Here is a 20,339-nt window from a genome sequence, read left to right on the forward strand (position 1 = left end):
AAATTCACATTATGCAATATATGAGGTCTGCAGATGGTTCACTGTAATCCACCATGGTAGCTATCTGCTACCATGTACCATGTATCTGTATTTTCCAGCGGATATGGGTGGAAAACTGTAATTATTATTATTAATTATAAAATTCAGTGAGCTTTGGTGGAATCTTGTTGTTGCCATAGAGATGGGTGTACATTATGGGGGGTTGTAACCGCCCCCCCGGCCCCCAATAATCAAAATCAACCAATAAAATCCACAGGACCCCCTTAAATGGGTGGAGAGCAGAACCCCCCAAATACTCAACCTAAAGTTATGCCCTTGGCCATAATTGATCTGGGACCATTTCCTTTGCAGAGAAGCATTCTTTTCTATTTCCTGGAAAACTTGCCAACAGCTATCTGCCAAGGTGCAAATGCACCTGGCTTTTACAGTGAATGAGAGATGATGCTCTGATTGGTTCATAGCATGCATGTTACGCCCCAAACACTAATTGCGAGAATAATAAGGCTGTACTCACACAAGCCGTATCGTGCCCATCTAGACCATTTGCCTTGCGCTGCAACAATTTTTCCTCTGTTAAAATAGTGTGTCACGCGCATTAGATCGTTAAAATAAGGCCTACAGACCCAAACTTTTCTGTTATGTAGTTGTAATCCTTACTATATGCAAATAACATTTACACATGTGTACTTCATAGGAAATATAACTGAAAATGATAAACAAAAATGCCTCTGAAGAATTAAGTCATGCAAGCACTGGGCTGATGACCTGTTATTCATCTGCTTTAATATATTATCCACTAGGAACTACTTTTATGAGAAATAGGCTTAAAGTTTAAAAGTTTAGTCCCAAGAAATCAAACCAACCACATAACTAGAAGAGGAAAGGTTAAGTATAGCTTTGCACAGGAACATCTTTACTACTAGGGTAGGGCTAGAATGGTACACCTATCCATCATGCGTCATTTGGTTACATCCTTTTTGATTTGGAACGCACAACGGAATGAATTAATACATTTCTTGGTACAGGCGGAATCTAAACTCACAAGTTGATGTTTATTATTATAAATGAGCAAAAATATTTTGAAGTATCCTTACTTACGTCAGAATTTACATCTTTACAATAAAAATGCTACTTTGTATCTGAAAATTTATGCGAAAGAAATTAAATCTGATAGTGATATTGAAATCTGAGTTTGAATGCAGATGGTGTGAAATTAGAACATAAGTATTCCAGAGGCAACTTTACCTTCCAGATTTAACATTGTCTGTGTGTTCAGCCTGTCTGTATCTCGTTCATCTTCCCATTAGGAGGGTATCAACACAGCACACGACAAATTGCTTGTCCCTTAGCACCTCCTCCACAGAAACACACACCATCACAGCAGGACAAAAAGCGATGAGGCCCACATTCATCCTATCTGTCAATTCTCTCTTTCTCTCCATATCTTTCCTTTCCTAGCTGCTTTCAGGCTGCACGCTGCTCTGAGAAATTGTATCATAGACTTATTCTATTGTTTTTTGTCCCCCTTTCTGAATTCCAAGCTCCCTGACCTATATAGTGCAAATGAATTTATAGGATCATTGTATATTGCCGTATCTGCCTGCACGCAGAGCTCACAAAGATTGCCACTCACTGTACATTTACTAATCTGCTGAAGTCAGGCTAAAAAAAAATAGAGATCAATGATTGGAGATCATGTGATATTATCTGCGGAAATGCTTTTATGCTATTCAAACAAACCAAATAATTAGATATTATGGATAAAAACAAGTGAACAATGCATTTTTTCTATTTGCATTTTATTGTTTCTGTATTTCCGAAGATCTTAAGAGAATTTAATTTTAAAACAATCAAACATGAATGTGTTATTCTTGTATCTGGCTCACATAATAAACTCAGAAATCCAGTCCATGTCTTGTGTTGTCACGAACAATAGCCTAACGTTAGCAACTTCTTTCCTCTTTTACATAGACATCAATTTCACTCCCATTAGGCACAGAAGATATAACTCATAGGGGATTTTATCATTTTATTTTTATTATGTTTAACAATCTCAGTACTGGGAGTAAAGTTCCCAGCACCTCCTTCGAAAGAGCCCAGTCCAGGACTGCCCTAGGCTGAAAAGACTGAAAATTACCAGTCAAGAAGCAGTCGCATACCAGTTCATTTTTATGCCACCACCGTCTTTGTGTGCTTATAAAGCCAAGGAACTCAATAAATTACCCTGCTTTATATTTTACCCATATCGAAAAGAATAGAAAATTATGTTTTAAAAAAGCCAATGTGTTTGGTTTTACAGAGACTGAGGTGTAGAGCATTTTTTCCTGTGCTCCAGAGGAGAGTTCAGTGTTTTGTGGTTGTGTTTATCAGCTCCATTTTAGGACAATCAATGCAATGTTTTAGTTTTCCCAGAACAATCTAATCTCTGGAGCTTTCCCAGTGGATGGTCTTTTAAAGGTTCTAATTGTGAAATGTACTTTGTATGTGACAGAAACTTAAACAGTTCCACATGTTGTGCCTCAATATCATATAGCAGATAACGCAATGTCAAGAATTTTGTACTGTAATAAATGCGTATTTTCACAGTCACTTTTGTCACTATATATTGCAATGGAATTTGGGGTATCTTGATTAAAATATTTTATCTGATTAATAATTTCCACATCCAGAAGGAAGAGCTGCATGGTCAAAGTCATGTCATTGCTATAGAATTCAATAAATGGACTGGTTTCATCCAATTGCTGCATTACGCCATTCTTATACAATTTCAATATTTAAAGAAAATATAAAACCCTAAAACTAATTAGATTGAATCAACAGACTTTTAATGTGTCTGCAGGATTGCAGTGGCAAATATAAAAGTCTGGGCACCCTGGTCAAAATTTCTATTTCTGTGAGTACTTAAAAAGGTAGAAGATGAACAAATCTCCGAACGGCCTAAAGTTAAAAATAAAACATTATTTTCAATATTTTAAGCAAGATTAGTGTATTATTGTTTTGTACAATTCTAGAGTGAAAAAATGAAAGGAGTTTGGGCACCCCAAGAAATTTCAGCTCTTAGATCGCCTGTATAAAGGTCTCAAACCTAAATTCTCTCATTAGGACTATGGCTTGTTCACAGCCATCGTTAGGAAAGGTCAGGTGATGCAAATATCAAAGCTTTATAAATACTCTGACTCCTCAATCCTTATCCCAAAAACCTGCAGCCATGGGCTATTCTGGCAGCTGGCTAGCATTCTGAAAATTAAAATGATTGATGCTCACAAAGCAGGAGAGGGCTATAAGAAGATAGCAAAGTGTCTTCAGGTAAGCATTTCCTCGGTTTGCAACATAATACAATTAAGAAATGGTAGGTAACAGGAACAGGGAAGGTCAACTTGAGGTGTAGAAGACCAAGAAAAGATTTTGAGAGAACTGCTTGTCGGATTGCTAGAAAAGCAAATCAAAACCCCTCATTTGACTGCAAAAGATCTTCAGGAGGATTTGGCAGACTCTGCTGCGGTGCTGCACTGTTCTACTGTGCAGTGACACCTGCACAAATATGACCTTCATAGAACAGCCATCACAAGAGAACCTTTCTTGTATCCTCACCACAAAATTCAGTGTCAGAGGTCTGAGTAGGAACATCTAAAAAAGCCGATGCATTTTTGAGGCAAGTCCTGTGAACTGATGTCGTTAAAACAGAGCTTTTTGGCTACAATGGGCCAAAGTGTGTTGGGGAAGAAAAGGTGAAAAATTTCATGGAAGAGAACCTCCGCACTGTTAAGCACTGTTACAAAGAATGTTTCAGGGTGCAAACATCACACTGGCTGTTAAAAAATAGAAAAGGTGAAGATGAAAAGAAGATGGCATCTACAACAGGAAAATGATCCCAAACACACCTCCACAAGAGGCTCCTCACAGTACCCCGACCTAAACATCATTGAAAAATCTGTGGGTAAACCTCAAAAAGCTTTAATACTTGCCAAAGGGAGTGTTACTAAGTATTGATCGTACGGTTTCCCAAACTGTTACTTTATACTTTTTCTTTTTTATTTTGAAACTGTAAAAGATGAAAATAAAATAAAAAATCTTCCTTAAAATATTTCAGAAATTATCATCTTTAATTTAGGGCAGTTTGGAAATCAGATTGTCTGCTTACTTGTTTTGTAACATCAATTTCTGAGTAGGGGTATCCAAACTTTTGCATGCCAGTATATGTCTAACATACTGTATACACACTTGATATGTGAAAATGTTACAGAAAAAGTATTATTAAACTTACCTATCTACAAGGACCGCACAACTAATAATTTCAGAATAGTCGATAAAAATGCTAATTGTCCCGTTTTGAACCAATACCCTACTGACCTGTATTTTCAGACCCAACTTTGTAGTTGTCCACTGCAAAAATGGCCGATCCCCCAAAATGCAGCTGTCTCCATTATTTTAGTATTTATGTCTTTAGATCTGGCAAGTTCATTTGCAAAGTGGTAGGTCACACAAATTCACAGAAAGGAACCTAATACCCCCACATCAATATCCAACCTGAATGACAGTAAATCCCACCAGCAATGTTCCACCTTCTAATGTAAGGTTTTCCCAGAAGAGCAGAGGCTATTACAGCAACAATGAGCCAATGAAATTCACATTCATACTATCTTTGGTTTCAGAATGGGATGTTAGACAAACTAGCATCCATATGGCTTTGGACCTCTGGTCCAGTACTATAGCCTGGAAGCTTCCCACTGCTTCCTCAAAGTGATCTTTCCACTGCTTGACAATATCCCCAGATTTGGCCAAAAGTTCTCTACCTCAGAAAAGTACAGCCTGAACAAAGTCCCACCTCCCTTTCCCGAGGCATCAGTTTGGCAAAACATCTCTTTCCAAACTCATCCCATTTACGAGCTTTTGCCTCTGAAACAGCTGTCACTTCAGCCTTTCTGACCTGTCAGTAACATTCTGCTGTCTCAGGACAACCCCAGGTAATCATTGCTCTGAAGGCCAATTTCTCCAGTTTGACAGCTTCCTTCACCACAGGTGTCCACCAGCAGGTCCAAGGGTTACTGCTATGATAGACATTGACTGCCTTCTGGACACAGCCATTACTATGATTGAGGACTGGAACATGGTCTATTAGTACTCCATGTCCCCAATCTCACTCAGCATGTGAAGTTTTTCCAGGGGTGCGAGTCATATTCACCACCCGGAGAAACTTCAGGTGACATTCCCAGCAAACCATGGGTCATCTTGGTCCATCTGGCCTCATCCCAATACACAGAAATCAACTTGCCACCAAGTCCAATAATAGTTCATCACTCAGATTTAGATCTGTAGGCCATTCTTCCCAATTAAACCCCCCCAAGTACTTCCATCATTCTCCATGTGATCATTGAAGTTTCTCAGTAGGACCAAAGAGTTCGCAGACAGCACCTGTCAAGCACTCGAGCTTACCTTGTGCATGGAGGGAAGGCTAACTACTGTATATCAAGCAATATCTCCTACACTAGTTCAGACTCCTTCCCCATCAGAGAAGTAACACCCCCAGTGTCCATCGCCCAGAGCTGACTTGTCTGGGTCCTTCCTGCTGAAATGGTACTGCAATTGAAAACCCTTTATTTGCCATTTGCACAAGTACAAAGTACTTGTATACTTGTTTTTTTCTGTACTTTAACCTTTCATTAGGGTCTTTGTTGGATCATAGTTTGTCTGGTCTCTACCCACAAACCTGTTCACCGACTGAGGTCCTACCAATGAGCTCAAGCTCCAGAAAGCATAGCCATGTCGGTCATTTAAGCATACTAAGGTCACAATCCTCAGATGGGAATGTACTATAATTATTCTATAATGTGTTTTCAGAAATTGAAAAAAGGCGTTTCTTCTTTTGAATGAGGTATTTCAAATTTAATAAGATAAACCTTGCTCATTTGGAATTATTGGGTGGGTACTTGGGAGCGTGTCATTTTTTTTAATGCACAGCTATAAAACTACAGTGTAGCCAACAATTTTTTTGTATGCTGTGAAAAAATGGTCAAAATGGAAAAGAAATCGATATCGAGGAACAAACTTTAAAAACTGTCTAAAATGTTACAATTATGTGTGTGTTACATAAAGAAACAAGAAAAATATTCAGAACATATTCTGGAATTTTCAAATGATGTCATTTATTACCTTGAAACAATTATTTGTACACTTATCCATACATAGAATTGAACAAATATGTGACAATGAAAGGAGTTCCGTGCCATAATGGAGATCATTTAATACAACACATAACAGCAGGGGCTCCCAATGCCCTTAGGTTCTACAAGTAGCCTTGACGGTCATTCTCCACACAGGCATTTGTAGGGTTAGTTGTTTCCCAACATGACTAAAACCGCCGAAATACCTAATGCACTGAGGGGCAGTCATAAAATTCCACTGTATGTAGATTATTTTTGCATTCTGCACAGCCTTTACATTCCATATTTAATAAATGTGAACAGAATGAAAACATAATAAAAACATAGAAAAAGTATTCCCCATTTGACACCTGGACCCTTCATTTTAATATTTTTATGTAACAAAAGACCAAATTACAGTCAAACATTTAAATACAGCTTCTCTGAATGAAATTTAAACTGAACTCCATAATAACACCCAGCAGCTAGTAGATGGAAATGTATTTCAGGAGATAAGAGAAAGCTAGGCTGTATAGCAAGACAGCGTGATGATGCTCCTTGGCAAGTGAAACATCTCAGTAAAAGTAAAGTATCTATATTGCCGGTTTATGGAATAGGTTTTAATTTTAAATGCATAGCAGGCTGCTATGAGATAGATGAGCAAGATGAGCAATACATTTATACAAATTAGATTAGCTCGACATTAGTATATACACATACATACATAAATTTGTATGTATGAATGCACAGGCCACGTTTATGATCGAATATACCATGAAATATGTTTAGATTTCACAGTGCACTGAAGGAGGAGGTCATATCCGAACAGCCTCATTTCTCTCCCTTTTTGATCCTTTCAAATTAAATAATTTAGCATTTCTATTTCTCAAGGTAGGCCCCCCTGACATTAACAGTTACATCATCACACAGATTGGGGCAACAAAGCAGACTGGCTGACAGCGCAGCTCACACTGCAGCAGTATGTATGGCTACCACCTCCACAAGCTGACGCAAGACATGTCAAATGTGAGACCTACCCGCATCATGTCCTTTCCCCATGCTTATGAGAGCAAGAGCCACTGTGCGACTCCAATGGCTAGCTTCTGCCCTCCCTTTAGCCTCTCCATAGACTAAGTCTGACAGGAAGGGCTATTGCAAGGGCACCAGGGAATGTCTGTGTTTTGAATACCAAGACCCAGATTTACTTAACTATGCAACAGCAGCCAGGACCTGGTGAGGGCAACTTACTGAAGACCTTCCACCCCAGCAGCCCAAATTCTTTCTTTGCCTGCACACCCACTTTGCTTCAGCTTTGAAAATAGGAAAATAGGTAAATCAGCTATCTAGATATTAAAATATTTGAAATGGTACACCAATTTTCACTCCAAAACATCCTTTTTTAGAAAAGAGAATCTGTTGACTAAAACCTCAAAAATAATAATTAAGTAGCACACTTCTGTTACGATAGATAAATACATAAGTTAATAAAAATTTAAAATGTTTTTCTTTGACTGATTCTATGAAAGGCTGAATACTGAAACGGAAGGTTATCCCATCATAATGAAGTAGCAGCAAAGCATTGTATCTCACCGGTTAATCTATCGCTGATGCACTGGTGAGGAATAAAGACTCTCAAATAACATTCCAATGCAGGCTAAATATTTAGTCCATTTGAAAAGAATACACACCCAATTTGCACAGTATGTCTCATTTATTTCTTTAATACTTTTACTGCCTTTTATTTTAATACACAATTTGTTTTTCCTCATTTTTGTGATTGCATTGACTTGGAAAGTGCTTCATCTCGCTGTAACACTATAGCAATTAAAACTGCTTAATCTTTAATATTGAGATTAACATTATCATTTTTGGGGGATACCACAACATACTAAGGTTCCTATACGACTCTTGCTGGAAATAAATATGTGTACAAAAAGTATTCTGGAAACAGCCTCTTCGTAGGTAGCAGCCAGCCACAGAGTAAACAGCGCGTGTTTGCCCTGCCCCCGTTTGAGCTGTGCTCCCTGACCCCAGTGGCAGTCCCTTCTCACTACACTGCACTCTCAGGCTTTCTTTCTCCTCCCAGATCGAGGCTGCTCTGTCTCTCTCTCTCACAGACACACACATACACACACACACCCCCCCGGCTAGCTCTCTGTTTTTGCCCGTCTCATTTCCACTAAGAGCCAGCCGGGGGTCCCTCAGGGTCGAAGGTTCTGCCCCGCTCACTCTGGCTCCAACCTTTCCGCCTCCCGCGCCAGCTTTCATCCTTCATGGATCGACGTCTTTAACTGCACAGAGGGCGACCCCGGCACGCATCCCGGCCGACGGAAAGGTAATCACTCTCCTGATTAGCGAGACAATCGTGGGGGGAGAATAAGACACAAAGCGCTAGGTTAGAGGTGCCTTGTCATTTACGAGGGGGAACGACTCAGGGCTTACTACACTTTCATCGCATATGCCGATATTTTTGCGCCTAGTTGGTACCAGACTGCACAGTTGGATGCATTCATAACTCAGTTTTGCTCCAAAAACAATAATATTGTGTAAGGCGGCGCGGTGATCTTGTAGTCTGCCGTGTCAGAGGTTCAATTTAGTCCCTTTTCCTCCTTCTCCGGAGAAGTGACTCGGGCGAGCCGCCGCGTTAGTCGCCAGTATGCTTTTATTAACTTATCCTTCCTCCGTTTCTCTGAACGCCAGATTAAAACACGGTACGCTACGTAGGTCATTGTGCAAGGCTAAAATGCCACGGATAACAAGTCGAAGCGGGAAAGCTTTTTTCGTATCTGGTTGCTCGAACAGAAAGCTAAGCGGCTAGCGCGTTAGCCGCGACTGTAGTTCTGCCGTATTTACCTCCGTCACGCCAGCACCGGCCGAGCGTTTAGCTTCGCTGCCGTTTCATTTCCCCGAATGGAGTCGTGCGAAATGCCGCGGTCAAAGTTCACCACGGTCAGTCTGAATCCAGGCGCTGGCGAAAGGAAAGATCCCGTAACCGCTTTCACCATTCGGTAGACAGTCTCAGCGTTACCTCGGAGGCCTATGTTGTTTTAAGTGCGGTAGGAGGACTTTTGAAGAAACGATTCTACGTTATAATGTAGCCCGGGTAGCATGGGCGCTGCTGCCCTACATAACGATCCTTTGTAACCGGTGTGTGATGAGATCCCATAACCCCGCTTTTCCGCCGGCACGCAAACGGCACCGCGTACCTCACATTTTCGAAATAATTCATCTGCTCGTGTATTTTTTAGCCTCGCCATGGCCCCTTAGAAACTGGCTCGAAATAAAATAAGGCTGGGTGTGTAGCAGTGATTGTTAGTGGAGTTTTACATGAATGGTGGTGGGCAGGAGATCCCGTATAAAAGACCAGGGGGATCCATTGGTCGCCTACTGTAATCAATCAAATCGACGTGCGAGCAGAGCCGAGCAGAGCGCCGCCGAAGCCCGGGAGAGGCACCCTCCGAGACGGCATGAGGAAGCGAGCCTTGCCGGTAACCCGAAATTCGAGCAGGGTCAGTTTCGGAAGCCCATACGGCGTTTGCTCCTGGCTTTTGCATTTATTTCGCAGTTTTCGTATTAGTTTTTTTTTAGTATGATGTCTTTTTTAAACAATGGGGACATTGTAGCCGTGTTATTCTGAAGTAAATCCAGCAGTTTGTATGTCGTTTATTATGACCAATAGTTACATTATTTTTGTTTTCGGCTTGTATTAAATGCAGTCATTTTTTTTGTCTGAAGAAGTAATAAAAGTTGCATTTAATTTGTGCACGTGAAAGTGTGTAGGTAAAATAAAGGATGAAACTAGTAATCTATTTTAACATGAGTAGACATTTTTATGAGTGAAATAATGTTAGCGTTAAATAACGGCGACTAGTATTAGTTTTAGTTTTTACTGATTTATAGTTTTTCCCTATAGGAATGCATATTTTGTAATGTTTTGTGCCCTTACTGTTGATAATATCTACAGTTTTAAATGCTAAATAATTTGCTTGTGTTATTGTCCTGTGGTCAGGTAGCACCCCAGGTCGTTGGGTTGCCAAACTTTTCAGCCCACGATAACCAAAATAAGTGCCAGACCCCCATTTTCCAGGGAGAGGGGGTTCGCGCTGTAGATTTCCCCCCCCGGAAAATGTTGACGATTGTTTTAACATTTTTAGCTACATGCTCTGGAAATCATCTCGCGACCCCCAAGGACCATTAGGAGTACTCAGATGCTGAAGCTGTTTTTTTTTTTTTTTTTTAATAAATAAATAAAAAATAAAAATACACACACATGACAATGAGGCAAATATATACATATTCATTGCAGTAATTGAATGAACAATAATTTAATACAATATTTTTTATTTAAATTCCTCGTGTTTCACAGATTTATTTGTAATTTAAATCATTTGTGATCTGATTTTATGAATTTATAACATTGCATGTTTATGTGTTGCAAGTTATACTATACTTTAAGGTCCTTTTAAATGGTTGAATTATTTGGAAATGTTAAGCATTCTTGAGCTTTACATTCTCTTCTCTATCTCTCTTATGGTTGTCATTGTTATGGATACAGACTGTGGCCAAGTGTGGTGCAGTTCTGTTCTGAGCTGAGGTCCTGAAGGATGCACACAGTCCGGCTTGGCCCTGGATCCTTGTGAACTGCTCATGTCCAAAAGGTGGAAGAATGGCTCATGGAATCCCCCCCCAGGGCAAAGTGACCATCTCGGTTGACGAGTACAGTTCTAATCCCACACAAGCCTTCACGCACTACAACATCAACCAGAGCCGCTTCCAGCCCCCTCACGTCCACATGTGAGTATATTATTCAGCTGGTGTGGTGCTGACCTATGTCGTTTTCCTTGAGTCTGTAGAGGATTTTTTTTCCATCGAGAAACTTGTTTTGAAATTTGGGTTGGTGGTCTTCTTATTTCTTTTCTTGTAAGCCGTCTGACCATTTCTTATCTTGTAACTTATGAGCTAAATGCTGAACTTGTCCGCAGTTGCAGTTAATTACGAGTAGTTTTAACTTAAAATACAAGGTCTGGCTAGTTTATCCAAATGTGGTTTCTACAAGACATAATCATAGAAAGGTATTTGTAGTCTACAATCATATGGAAAATTGTGATGCATTTAACATACTGCAGTTCTTGAGTGTTTCTTTTTTTTTTCTTGAAAATAAGTTGTAGCTTTTGGATCAGCAAGTCTTTTGAACCTTCAGAGTCAGAAGGGACTAACCTAACCTCCTTGCCCCATGGACCTTTTTGCCCACCATGTACAGCCTTTCTTATAGAATAAGTGCTCTGTTCTGGGAAAGTAAGCGCTGTTTAGATTTGTGAGATAATCATCTACTCCATCTGGGGTTTGTGCTCTGTCAGCAGTAGGATTCTTTACGTATATAGTTGGCTTGGAGCACATGGAGCACCCATTTGAAACTTAATATGTCTTGATGTTTTCTTTGGTGCCCTGTACGGAGTGCTTTGAAAAGGTAGTATAGTTTTTCCAGCAGACCACATAATTTTTTGTTGTGGCACAACACATGGCTTCGTGTCCTGAAAGTGAAGTGGGACTCGTAGATTGTCACTCGTAGATTGAGCCCGGGACCTCAAACATGGTGCTCTGCTCAACTAATACTGCCAACCTTCTGGCTTTTGCCATTCCCCCCCCCCCCCTTCATTTGTGGAGTAAATAAAAAGAAATTGAACATGTTCTACAGTTCCCTACCTACTGGTGCGGTGAGGTGAGTAGAGCATGCAAGAAATTGTAAAGCAGCAGTCAGAATTGCTCTGGTCAGGTGCTCTTATTCTCAGTGGATGCTACTTTAGGGTTCCTCGTTTGTCTCGACTCAGTCATACCTGTAATATAACTTTATTAATGCATGGATTTCACCGTAAGTTTTCACCCTGTTTTGCATCTCGTCCGAGTTCAAAATGAACATTTCCATTTTGCATTTTTTTTTTGTTTATTTGCATCTTCTAGCAAGATGTGAGTTTGCAAACCGTGTCTGCCTTGATTGTAACCAGCTGATAATAGTTTAGATTGCTCCAGTTAATGGACTTCTGTAATGCTTCCTAAGCATTTTATAGACCCACTTAAGGTTGGCTCCGTTCATGGGGAAATTCATGTTTTGGACTTTTGTTTTAAAGTTTATTTTGTGGTTTTGTTGTTTGTCCAGGCTGTTGGGCTCGCAGAATTAAACCTTTTTATTTTTTGTTAGTCTGGGGAGAAGGTGCCTTTTTTTTTTTTTTTTTTTTTTTAATTTTTTTTTTTAGATTTTCGGAATCAGAAATTTATTACTGTCTTGAAGGAAATTTACTTAGTAAAAATTTTGGCTGTTTATTTTTTCTCTTTGCCCTGAGTAAGCAAAAATTCTTTATCATATTCACTACCAACTGTATATAAATCATTTTGTAAAATGATTGCTGACAGCATCGTCTGGTCTTTAAAGAGGCACAATTATGAATTTCTCATAAATGAGTGAACTTGTATCAACTATTTAGTATCATGTAGTCAAGCTCCCTTCTCCGTAGTTGTAATTGTGTCTCATGTTTACATCCCAGACTTGTTTAGGTTGCTAATATAGATGTCCTGTTATATTTAATCAGGAAAGCAAAACTGTAGTTCCGTACCTGAAGCAGCCTAGAGAGACATTGACGTCACTCTTAGCAGTATGTGAGCAGGCTTTTTTTTTTTGTTTGTTGGGCTGCTGTGGACGCAACTCAAGCCAGTGAAATAAGAGAAACCCTGATTAAGTTCCTCTGCTCCTGCCATTGCAGGGGTTAAGTGACAGTTGACATGGCACAGGTCTGTGCTGTACAGCTGAAGTCCTCTGAGCTGAACCTGGCTTGGCTCTAGAGGCCTTTTCTCTGCTGCAAGGGAGCACTTGGCCAGTGATGCCATATCCAATCATGTCTATAAACACAGCCACCATTTTTTCCCGTTGTAACAGCAGACCACCTTTGGACTGCCTTAGCTGCTTGCCACCATTTGTATTTCCAAGCAGGTTATTAGCAGACCGAATTAAAATTGCACAGTATGCAAATTAGAAGCATTTATTTAGTTCTGCAGGTTTATATGTGACAACACCTCTGGCTTTTAGTGGCACACCACAGTTAATGACAGGAGCAGCTTGTTCCTTTGTGTGATCTTCCTCCAGTGAAAGGGGATTAGTAATGACTGTGTGTGTATGTACGAAATATAGTATATAAAATAAAGAATTTTAAACTGCTTAATTGTGCTACCAGTGACAATTGTGCCTATTCTTCATTTTTTGCCCGGGCCTGGTAATAAAATCGTGGGTGGGTGCACAAAAGGGAAACCTTGTACAGGAATGATAAGCCCACTTCCAAAAGCAGATCGAGGTGGAGGCACCTTTCACATGTCTTTTATATATCTACAAATACAACACTCTGAAATATTAATGGTCACAGCACCGGGCCACTAGACTGTTTTCCTCAAATGAAATCCCAGCCGGTGGAGGCTTGACCTGAGCCAAGTAAGGTTTTTTTTTTTTTTTTTTTTTTTTGGGGGGGGGGGGGGGTGGTTTGACGCTGCATGTCCTGGGCAGCCAAAATGACAAATATTGACCTCCGTGAATTATATCATTAGACAGCAGCTAGTAGCTTTAATGCAGCAATACATTTCCTTTTCCATCTGCCTTGGTTATTTTCAGAGGAAAAAAGCCTGCTCTTGATTGACGAAAATTAGGAAGTGACATTTCAGTGAAAATGTCAGAGTAAGCCATGATTCATGCTTTTGACCCTGTGCTGCTTACAGAAGTGCTGTGACTGTTACTCCTTGGAAGAGGAGTAAAAAAAAAAGGGGCTTTGGTGACTTGAGTAGATTAGTGATTTGACAGTCGCCCTTTGACCTGAGAGGTCAACGGCTCAATTCTGGCTTTCTTTGGCTACTGAATAGAAATCATTAGTACATAATGAGTGCTCAGTTCAAACAGGAGGAGGGGATTGGTTTGATTATTTCTGCCCTTGGTTGATGGGCAGGAGGACTCCTACACTCTTGCCTGACTGTTGTTTCGCTGACCTGTTCACACAAAGCTCCCTGTAGGTTCGACAAGAGCAGATCTCCACTTACCCAACTTGTCAGCTCAGCACAGCAGAGGACATTGTCTTCAATAAGGGAATCAGTCCTTTTGTTCTGCAAAAATTACAAGGAATTAGTTTTGGTAATGGCATGAGTATACAGTTTAAACGTGCATTCAAGACAAAAAAAAACAGATACACAAAACGATAAAATACAAAAAGTGACTAGAGAATTAAGAACTAGAAAAGGGACTGTCGCAAACAGTAGCATTGTATGTGTGTACTCACATTGGGCAGCTGTAGAGTACCTGATCACGTCTGACCCCTAAAGACTTGTTTGTCTGACTACTGTGCCCTGTCACAGTACACTCAATTGTGCCCAGGCCCACTTGAAGAGGTGGACCTGGGCACAGTTCATTTGGACTGGGCCATAATTCGCATTTAGTGTGATCACCAACCATTCCTGAGCATGAAACACAGAGGTGACATCAATGATGCAACTGGCATGCGTACATATACACTATATGTGAAATGGATCCGGAAGGAATCGATTGGGTGGGCTATACAGATCAGGTAGCGACAAACATATCACAGACATTGCTGCAAAGGGATCACTTTGGTCTCTGGCAGAGATGCAGGACTATCTTGTACGTGGAGCATGATTAAATGAAAATTGTTGCATTACAGCGTGTGTTGTTAGAGCATTGTGCTATCTGATGAGCTGCAGAGTGCTGTTGATGGTATACTAAACTATGCTTGAGTCTAAACATGCCTGCCATATACTAAATTGAGCTCCCAATCACTCGGTAAGAAAATACGAGGCAAATGGTGTCCCATATTAGTTCAAAAAGGGGAGCAGCATTTGATTTTTCAGTAAAGTATATACACAGGTTTAGCTACAATCAAGAAGAACTGTATTTACAATTCTTGGTTCTTGCACTTAGAGTAGGTTATACCAATTCCTTGCCCACAAATCAACAAGGATTATTGGCAAACAAATGCCTGATGGCTGAGCTCACATTTTGAATGGTTAAATGTGATTAATCGCTCTCCTTTTCACATTGCGTGCATTTATACATTGTTGAGAGCAAAGCTTGGGGTCCAAGTACATGGTAAAGCCATTTATCTGGTGACCAGGAACATTTTGTCTGACTTTGCACACACTTCCAATTTATCCAAATAAAGTGACATGGTTAAATTTTCCCGCAATAATTCTCATACAATAATTTTCTAGGGTACATTTTGCTGATGAGCTACTGCACTTGTATTGATAAAATTTGCTGAACAAGGAGGTTAGCTACAAAAAATACAAAAATACAACATAATTTTCTGAACACTTTACAATATTATCTTGTGCCCAGCAATTTTAAAATCACTGACCTGTGCCATGTTCCTGGGACATTTGCAAAAAGATCCATGGAATTTGTTTAGATGGCTGCAGGCTCCATTTTTGCTCTTGGCTGCCCTCTCACTTGCAGTACCAGTTTTCCTAATTTGAGGTGGTTTTGTAGTGTACATTTTGAGATTTAGATTATTATTCGTATGTTTTTGTGAAGCGGTAAAAAGGTTAAATGGTGTAAATAGAGTGATTCTGTTCACAAGGATAAGCCTCTCATCTCTTCTTTCTCTCTGTTGTCACGGTTGGTTATAGCCGTCTTTATTTTGCTGTGACATCACTATTGTTCACTTGGGTAGCTGTTTTTGCATGCAAGTAGTGTTTCACGCTAAGACTGTATCACGTTGTACTTCGCAAAGTGCTTTTCTCTCTGACTGAGGATACTGCAAATACAAATGTGATTCTGCGTTGTCTTGGACATGAGCAGAATATATCAGTCGCATTGGAACAAATTTTGTGGTGTGATATCACGTGTTGTAGCAGGACTGCCTGTACTTTCTAAATAGATATAGGCTGTAGCTGACCTGGTTTTAACTTGTCCGCAGCCAGTTTTCTCAATTCAAAGAGAATCAATAAATGTAATTAAAATGTTCTCCTTTCATACAATTTTATGAGGCTCAACCATGTTCACGTCAGCATCGCAAGATTTTTTTTACTGAGAGTAATTTGAAGATACTCATCCCATGTCATCTATGTGTTTATATTTTGATCTTTTCAGTGAATGTTTACCTTTGCGGATTTGTGGATGCAATATGGCAATTAATGCACTGACCAGGAGTGTATTGTAGCGCTGGAAGATAATTATTGTTGTCGTTCTAGCTCAGTATTATTTTCCTCTAACAATATAATAAATACTCCGATGAAAGTTAATAAAATGACATCACTTTCTCTGTGACTGCTTGTCAGCACCGGCAATGGAGCACCAGCGCAGACAAAACTAATAAATGCGAAAGGGGGATTTATTGAACAAATTAGAGAACACATTAAAAATAACAGGGGAACTCACTGAAAGAACAAGTCCAAAGCAACCCTTCCAATAAGGGTAATCCAGCAAAGGAATCTAGAGAACACATTTAACCATTCAAAACGTGAATCCAACAATCTCTTGTAGCTCATCAGATAGAGCAATGGTATAATAATGATGATAATACATTTTATTTGTAGGTGCCTTTCAAGGCATACAAGTACGCCTCACGAAGATAGTAAAATCGAATAACACACAATGGCAAACAATCATAAATACTGTCGAACAACCAAGAGCTCCGGATTTTAAATCCCAAGAAGCATGGAAGTTGGACCTCTTCCCTATACCATAATCCTTCTTGAATAAGTGTCAAATATAAATGTTACATGTACATCATGTGCACAAAAAAATCCTCCAGGTATGTAAGCATTAACTGCAACTTTTCCACCATATTTTTTTGTTACGTTATTAACCATAACAGTTCATGTATTCAGTGTATGGTGACTGACTGTCTTTACACATCTTAATTTTTTTTTTATTTAACATGATATAACATGCATGGGCATATGTGTTAATTATTTTCAATATTTCTGAAAGTTGCCGTCTCAAAACTCCCCTTCGCAATGCTTTGGAAAAAAGTGTTTACTAAATAGATGTATGCCGGGATAGGCTCCGGACCCCCCGCGACCCAGTAGGATAAGCGGTTTGGAAAATGGATGGATGGATGGATGGATGGATAAATAGATGTAAATAGTAATACCTGATTGAATCGAAATTTTGGCTGGATATCTGATGCCTGTTGAAGGGAAAGGGATTGAACTTCCTTGAATGACGGCAGGAGCCATCATGAGCTGTGATGCTGAAGTGCTGGTTTTTATTAATTTGATGCACAGTTCCAGCCTGGAGTGCATGAGTTTTTGAGAGTCTTTGGATGGTCCTAGATCTGGATGGGTCTTGGGGCAGACTCGGTTTGAATTATGTAGTTAGGAACCCTTTGAACCTTAAGCCCTAATTGATAACTGCTGATGGAGATAGAATAGGAGGAGTTTACTTCTGTTCACTTTGTCCAGTTTGGGCTGCAGTTTTATCACCACCATTTATTTCTCCTCTCACAAGTGCACACAGCACTCATGTATGCCACTACCCTCCTCTTGTGTGGCATCAGGCCCCGAGTTTTAAATTCATTCACATGCAGGGACAACACCTAACACTTGCCTTCACATTTAACGTTAATGTAGATGTCTATTAATTGCATACGTAATGCAACTTACTTGGCAAAAAAAAAAACACTGGTAATTTTTTATTTTGCTATTCATTTAAGTGAAATACATGCAAAGATTTCTGGATCAAATTTTAACAATATCCATGAATGGGAGTTACTTTTGGAATAGCACTTACAAAATGTCAAAAAGTTTATGAAAGATTTGTAAAATGCAGATTTATCACAATGGTGGGTATTTTTAGCATGGAAGTAGTCTTTTGTGTAGTTCCCCAGGAAGATATTTTTTAAGAACTCTAACAGAGTAGTATGCTGTTTTAATAATAGAAGCTGCAGCAGTGTGCTGTCAGTTTCAGAGCATTTTAAGGTGCTGAGTGAAATCTGCTTTTGCCTGTTTTATTTTTTATTTTTTAAAGATTTCCATCTTTAGCGGGTCATGTGTGGCTGATTTTATGAGATCTTTTTTTTTGGCATAAGCAGATAAGTCATGAACAGTACCAGGGATGAAGACCAAGGTACACTTGCCAATGTTGCAGCCTGTCTGACCCACCTGCTTCCAGTCCAGCTGTTCGTGGGTTCTTGGCCTGTTTTGTCATGACCTCCTCCAACCTAATCCCTTTTGTGCTCCCTCTCTTGGCAACAGGGTGGACCCTATCCCCTACGACACTCCCAAGCCGGCTGGCCACACGCGCTTTGTTTGCGTCTCTGACACACACTCCCGCACAGATGGCATCCAGATGCCATACGGGGATGTGTTGCTCCACACTGGCGACTTCACTGAGCTGGGCCTGCCTTCTGAGGTCAAGAAGTTTAACGACTGGTTAGGTAAAGACTTTATTATTGTCTATTCCTCAACCTGACCCCAATTAACCCCCATTCTGTGTAAGTGCCATACAGTGTGGCCTAATTCAATTAGAAGGGTTTAGTTCCTTTGGGGGTGGCATAGTGGTGTAGTGGTTACCACTGTCGCCTCACACCTTTTGGGACTAGGGTTCAAGTCTCTGCAAGTGTTCCATGTGTGTGGAATTTACATGTTTTGCCCATGCTGTCGTGGGGTTTCCCCCCACGGGTCCAAAAATATGGTAAGGTTATTTGTAGTTATCAAAGTGTGTGTGTGTGTGTGTGTGTCTGTGTGTCAATGGTATATAAATTGGCCTGCAATGGATGGGTGCCCCATCCTGGTTTTTTCCTGCTTTGCACCAATAGCCTCTGGTATAGGCTCCGGACCTCCCATGAATAGGGCAAGAGATTACAGAGGATGAATGGATGGATGGATAGATGGATAGTTGCTTTTGAAGGCTGATGTTACTTTGAGATCAGAGCGGCATCAACAGAGGTTTACCTTCTCTGGCCACATACAGGGTGAAACGGTGGCTTTTTGCTCACAACAGGAGTTTCTCCTAGTGCTTGGATCCCTTTATTTTCCCATATTATATTTGAAGAGAATGATTTGTATTTATTTCTCTACAATTTAGCAGTCTTATGCTATTTAAAATGTCATTCTTTACTGATGGCTTTATCTGGACTAGTGCTGGTCAGCTTTGTGATTAGAGTGATATGGTGCATTGTCTTTTCTCCTTGTTGTCCCCTTACTGTGCAATCAGTTTTAAAACATTTCACATCTAAAACATTTCAAATTATTCAAAATAAATAAATTGTTCTTAATAGGTGCAGTTATCGTAAGGGGTTTATTCCTACTAGCCTTGCAATTTGTGTTTTTTCCTTGAATTGGGTATTGCTGATTTTTTTTATTTTTTTTTTTTACCTAATTGATGAATGTGTAGTTATTCCTTAACATGGCTGGACAAGTACTTCTGTACTCTTGGGTAAAATGTGACGTATCGGGTAAAGTCAGTGCTAATGTGGGAGGTAGCAGTATGTCCTTGCTACACACAGGAGAAAGCGGAGTTTGGTTTGAAACCAGCAGCATTTGTTTCGTCAGTGGTTGTAACAATGAGCCATGTTTTCATTAAAGCTCCTCCTCCAACCCATTATGGTTCACTGTTTGCAGGATTATTGGAAAAGCTGCCTACATAGTGACATGGGGGATGTTCATGGATCTTCGAGGAGGGCTTATGCAGCTGGAGCATTCCCACTCCAGACTCCAGACTCTAGGCATGATGGCACCAGGGCCCTCTGTGCAGGGATTAAGATCCCCTTCTCCTGGCAGGACAGTAAAGAGAGCCTGAGTTTTGATGCCACCGTCTCGTCACACACTAATCATGTCCTGAATCACACTAAGGAGAAATATAGCTCAGTGGAGCTCCTGTTTAAGGTGGTGCTGAGCAGATTAAGAAGTCAGCTGGCATCTTGTCTTGTTGTTTGATTGTTTGTTCCACTGTTTTAGGCTGGGTTTATGAGAGGAATTAAAATACATGAGGAAAAAATATTACCTCCAACAACAGCCTCCGTCAGAGTAGAGCATGGCTTAGAGATGCTACTTCACGATAGGATCAGTTTGCATAGACTTCTTGCACAACAGCCTTTCCTGTTTCACAGCCAAACCAAAAAGAAGTGGCAGAGGGGTGAAGCAGAAACTTCCAGAAGCCTGGCCTTGATCGCTGCACGTGGACCCGGAAGTTTAACCATGTTGGCTAAGGGC

General features: G+C 40.2%; 1 protein-coding gene across 1 annotated transcript in view; it reads left to right on the top strand.

Moving 5' to 3' along the window:
• Window positions 1-8,183: 8,183 nt before the first annotated feature.
• The window catches only part of mpped2a (metallophosphoesterase domain containing 2a), a 51,223-nt gene continuing 39,067 nt past the window's right edge, over window positions 8,184-20,339 (top strand). Inside the window, exons 1-3 of the mRNA XM_048969693.1 lie at window positions 8,184-8,475; window positions 10,696-10,934; window positions 18,381-18,562. Of these exons, the coding sequence (XP_048825650.1) occupies window positions 10,807-10,934; window positions 18,381-18,562 (310 nt within the window). The 5' untranslated portion in view covers window positions 8,184-8,475; window positions 10,696-10,806. The remainder of the gene's footprint in view (window positions 8,476-10,695; window positions 10,935-18,380; window positions 18,563-20,339) is intronic.

This window comes from Brienomyrus brachyistius, chromosome 11, assembly GCF_023856365.1.
Source record: "Brienomyrus brachyistius isolate T26 chromosome 11, BBRACH_0.4, whole genome shotgun sequence".
Classification (NCBI taxonomy): domain Eukaryota; kingdom Metazoa; phylum Chordata; class Actinopteri; order Osteoglossiformes; family Mormyridae; genus Brienomyrus; species Brienomyrus brachyistius.